Genomic DNA, 4,537 nt, shown 5'->3' with positions numbered 1-4,537 from the left:
CTAGCTAGTTTATATGTACTGTACCTACCTTATGGGAACTGGGGGGTCTTGGGACAATATTAGGTAGGTAAATAAACCCCTGTGACTAAATCTCACCCGGTGCTGGAGGAGGGAGCATAGGTACATATAATATACAATGACCAAGCAAGACAAGTCTGTCTCGCAATGAATCGATTGATTCCATTAGAGCTCTCTCTCTCTGCTCTCTGCTCTCTTTTATGGACAAAAAAAACCATTTGACTACGGAAAAGACAGCAATGACATCTATTAATTTGCGATTAGTACTGGCGGTTCCTGGTTGATATCTCTTTTTTTTAAACCGGAATCCGGAACGGGGACCATTGTGAGGCGAGGTATTTAGTGCGTAGAAGGTAGTCTATATATATATACATTATACATATACATATTCTAAGCATGTCTTGAGAAGCTGAAGCTTCGGTTTATGGATGTCAAGGGGGTCAATTAAAAAAAGTGCTTGTTGAGAATGAGATGAGATGAGATGAGAATTATGACAGGACCACTTCACTTGCTCTGGTACTTGTACATACTGCCGCCCGCTCAAGGACACACCTACCGAGCAAAAATCTGCGGTCACCCCGTCGACTGCCCTTCTCGTTTTAGTAGGTGAGCAACGCCGCCCTGAAGTCGCGCGGATCGGGGTGAGGGGCAGGGAGGAGGGTGATCGTGGCGCGACGGTCGCGCGACGAGGGCGTATAGCACAGCGCCGGCTCACCCTCAGCATCTCAGCCGCAGCACACTAGTTTCATAATGCCACAAATGGCCAGGATATTGAATGTCTATCGGTGATCTGTATGGGGACCTTGAAAGTTTCTGGACAAGCCGCAGTGCGGCTCAAGGTTCGTAGACCACAATTCTGTCGAGTACGGCCGGCCTCTTTGACTGCCGCCTTAACTGATCAGCTGTCCTGCGTTCTCAGAAGTCCACAGCATGATTGGACTGGCAGCGCGTGTCACGCGTAGCCTGACGCTCCTTGTATTGTACTAATTATACATTAATGTACATAACGTTTACGCAGTCCGCGTAATGCCAGAACATCTGTGTTAGCTGGCCTTAAACAGCTAAGCGCCAGGTTACTGGGCACCTGCGTCTCACATAAACAGCGACCACTTTGTTTATTGCCCCTCCCATTCCCCTCTCTTCCCGAAGTAAGATAATCCATGATTCATTTGAACTGGAGATGTCGCATGAAGAAATAAATAGGTTACGTCAGCTTCTAAGGAAGAACGACAACGTCGCAAAGAAGCAGAGCGGCGAGTCACACAAAGAACTCAACACACTACATAACCTTCTAGACGGATGCCACGAGCTCTCTTTGGCAATTAGCATCGAAACAAATGCGACCTTGACAACTCAAGGGGATCCAGTAGATCCTGTCAATAGGGTCTATCCCAGGCGTGTTCTTCTGTGGCGTGAATATCCTGATATACAGCAAAGAATATGGGACGAGTTCAATGCGGAACCCAATTACCTCGCAACACCTCTTCCCGTCACTGCATCAGTTAGATTATCTCCGTGGCCGCATCAAGACAATCTACTCGGAAGACTCCCTTCGGGGATTCAAACGCGACACAGTCGAGAACTTTGTGGAAGCTATCCTTGACAAACTATCCGAGAACAAGTCCCTTCGGCGACGATTCAGGCTTACAGGACGGGTGAACGTTTGAAGGCCGTGCTAACATGGAGAACTCAGAAATGGAGACCTCTCTTGAGAAGGCCATGGAGCAGGTGCATATCACAGAACAGTCAGCTGAAAGGATTCCAATACATGGTGGATCAAGAACAGGAGGCAACCTACAGAAGGCTGGTCCTGGAAGGCGGTGCAACAGACGTGCAGACCAGTTCTGTATGCATGTTCTTGCCGATGAATGACAAATACCAGCATATGCAGTCAAATTCAAGGCACCCCATAAGCTGACCCTGCCAGAAGTGATTGCTGGCCTCCATGAGATGGAACCGGCTCGCAATGTGATTGATAAAGATGGTGATGGCTTTGAACATCATGCAACATGTCTGGTTGCTGCAGTCATCACCCAACTTTTTTTTTCATATATGGTGGATATCAGAGTGCAGTATGGCTATATATCTGCACTGGCAAGACCTTTGTCTTCCTCCACATCCCTGATGACCTGTTGATTGTTCAGTATTACTTGTGTGTTCTGAACCTTGATGTCACTGAGCAGGATGAATACTGTCTCCATCGGACAGCTGTTGCACAGGTTCTCAGCTTCACTCTCAATGCTCTAGCCTCTGACCCCCCTCCTAAATCATGGCATAACGCTGCTGCCGAGTACATCCTCTGGGAGGGGCCGAGGCGGTGCCGCAGGGGAAGTAGGCGGAGGGGAACTTCAAGTTGGGGTCGCGGCCAGGGAAGAGTAACAAGCTCTGAACAATCCAGCAAGAGGGGGGCTCCGCGTCAATACTGTACCTTGAAATGCATTTGTGGCTTGGTGGAAGGTGGACATCTGGATCCTGCATGCCCAAATGTTCAAGATCATGGCTCTAAGAGACATCACATTAGTCCGCAAGAGTTCACCCAATATTTGTGTTCCCAACTCTCTAAGAATCCAGAGAAAGACTTTTAAGTCATTATATATCTGTAGCAAAACTGGTTTTCTTCTGAAGGCAACTTTAACATTCTATGGTTATACTCTGTTACGCACTCCTTCGGTCCCGAGTCGCAACGGTGGCTTGGTCTAAGGTAGGGAGGCTTGGGCTTCGTAGGTCAAACACGAGAGCAACAATCTTTGACTGATAGACAACGGGACTAAGGTGAAGTAGAGCGCCTATCGAGTACGTATACTCAATAGTAGGTCAGCCTGTTGACCTGCCAGTATATAACCAAGTAACAATGTGTTATTCAGCACAAAGAACTAAGCTATCTACATGGTGTCCTTTTATAACCTAGTCCCTCTGTATACCATCCATTATACCAACTCATGGTATGCCCCATGGTATGCCGGTATAACATCCTCCCGTATCCAGAGGTCACGTGATCAAAGATAATCTTATCTCCCTCCTTGCGGGGTATCGCCCGTTATGCAGGGCTGCGTTGGACAGCGCCTAGTCCGTTGGTTCATAACAATTAGTAGCATTGCACCTGTCTTCTGCATGCAGAATACCTCAAGCCCTACTGATGGCTATGCCGTGGAACTGTAAGTATGCACCCTGCAACATGAGCCTTCACAGCTTCTATACAAGAAAGCGCCATCAATCGCCCAGCTCCATCGATAAACTGTTGATAAGGGATCTGACCCAATCGACCAACCGCTGAATTTCTAAAGCAAACGTCGTCCATTCTGTTTTTTGAAATCCACGACTTGATCTGATTTGGAAACTGCCATCATGGGGAGGCAGGACTTCATCAAGCAGATCGAGAGCTCAGAAGAGTTCAAGGTTCTCGACAAGGTCGCAAATCAAGCTGATGCAACGGCCGAAGGTGCACTGCAGCAGATTGCCAATATGACGATGGCCGCCCTCGCCGCCCACGGTCCTGACGCGCACGGCGGCGTCGGCCTTGTCGACTACAACGTCTCCCTGGCCCTCATGGAGCTCACCCAGCGCCTCGAGCCAGTCAAGCACCGCAAGCTTGTCGAGTTCGTCTCAAAACTCCAGAAGCAGACGGCGACGGACCCGTCAACGGGCGAGCCGCTGAAGATACAGGGAGACACCCTATGGACAGATCTACCGTCCTTAGGCTACACCGAACTGGAAACATGGTTGGAGTATGGAGGTGATTACAAAGGTAGTTAATTACCAACAAGTATCAGCACTCGTTCACACCGCTAATCAGGCATGGCGCAATACAGATCCCTGCGACCCTAAGATGGAGCCCGAGCAAAAACAGCGATGGGCGAACCTGAATGCCTTCATCGCACAGCTCAGCCAAGCCGCCGACGTTCACTACACGTCTCCAAATGAGGAACTCAACATACATCCCATGGACAAATCTCTCAGGGCGATTTGGACGATGGCAAAGGCGTTTGAAGATGGGGAGCATCCTCCAGAGACACTTGTTGACACGGCTGCCATGCGGGCCGCGTGCTCGTGGTTCATCCACGCAGCCGACAGGTTGTGGACCAATGTCCAGAACGGCCGCACGTACGTCCAGAGCTCTGCAGCTGGCCCGGGGAGTCCGAAATACTCGCGGAGGGGCTGGAATGGATTTGAACGTGACAGATGGGATGTATGGGAACAGGGTCTTCAGGACGCGAAAGCTGCTTGCACGGATGAAGGGATGAAGAAGTTGATTGAAGATGCTCTGGCACACATGAAGCGTGCGATGGCGGATAACTAGATTTCTGAAGATGCTGTAATAGCATCTAATAGCCAGGAAAATAGATTTCTAAAGTCACCGGCGATCATAATGCGACAAGTTTGGACAATGGAGCCAAATAATAGAGGCAAGAAGCCTGATATTAGGGGACTCTAATGCACACAGCCCTCTATGGAACCCACAGGCAGGGGCCTGTACAAATGCAGGGCCACTGGAAGCCCTAATTGAAGCATATAACCTCCA

At 49.3% G+C, this 4,537-nt stretch overlaps 1 protein-coding gene across 1 annotated transcript; it reads left to right on the top strand.

The window, feature by feature from the left end:
- Positions 1-3,363: 3,363 nt before the first annotated feature.
- On the top strand, positions 3,364-4,315 carry VTN00DRAFT_9211 (uncharacterized protein; the record flags this gene model as incomplete). Its single annotated transcript, XM_069436147.1, has 2 exons — positions 3,364-3,763; positions 3,828-4,315. 2 exons carry the CDS (start codon positions 3,364-3,366, stop codon positions 4,313-4,315), a joined length of 888 nt encoding a protein of 295 aa, XP_069284796.1.
- Between the last annotated feature and the right edge of the window lie 222 nt (positions 4,316-4,537).

This window comes from Thermoascus crustaceus, assembly GCF_041956765.1.
Source record: "Thermoascus crustaceus strain CBS 181.67 unplaced genomic scaffold VTN00scaffold_7, whole genome shotgun sequence".
NCBI classification, from domain to species: Eukaryota; Fungi; Ascomycota; class Eurotiomycetes; order Eurotiales; family Thermoascaceae; genus Thermoascus; species Thermoascus crustaceus.
The sequence above is the reverse complement of the archived record's forward strand: the minus strand, read 5'-3'. Positions and strand labels throughout refer to the sequence as shown.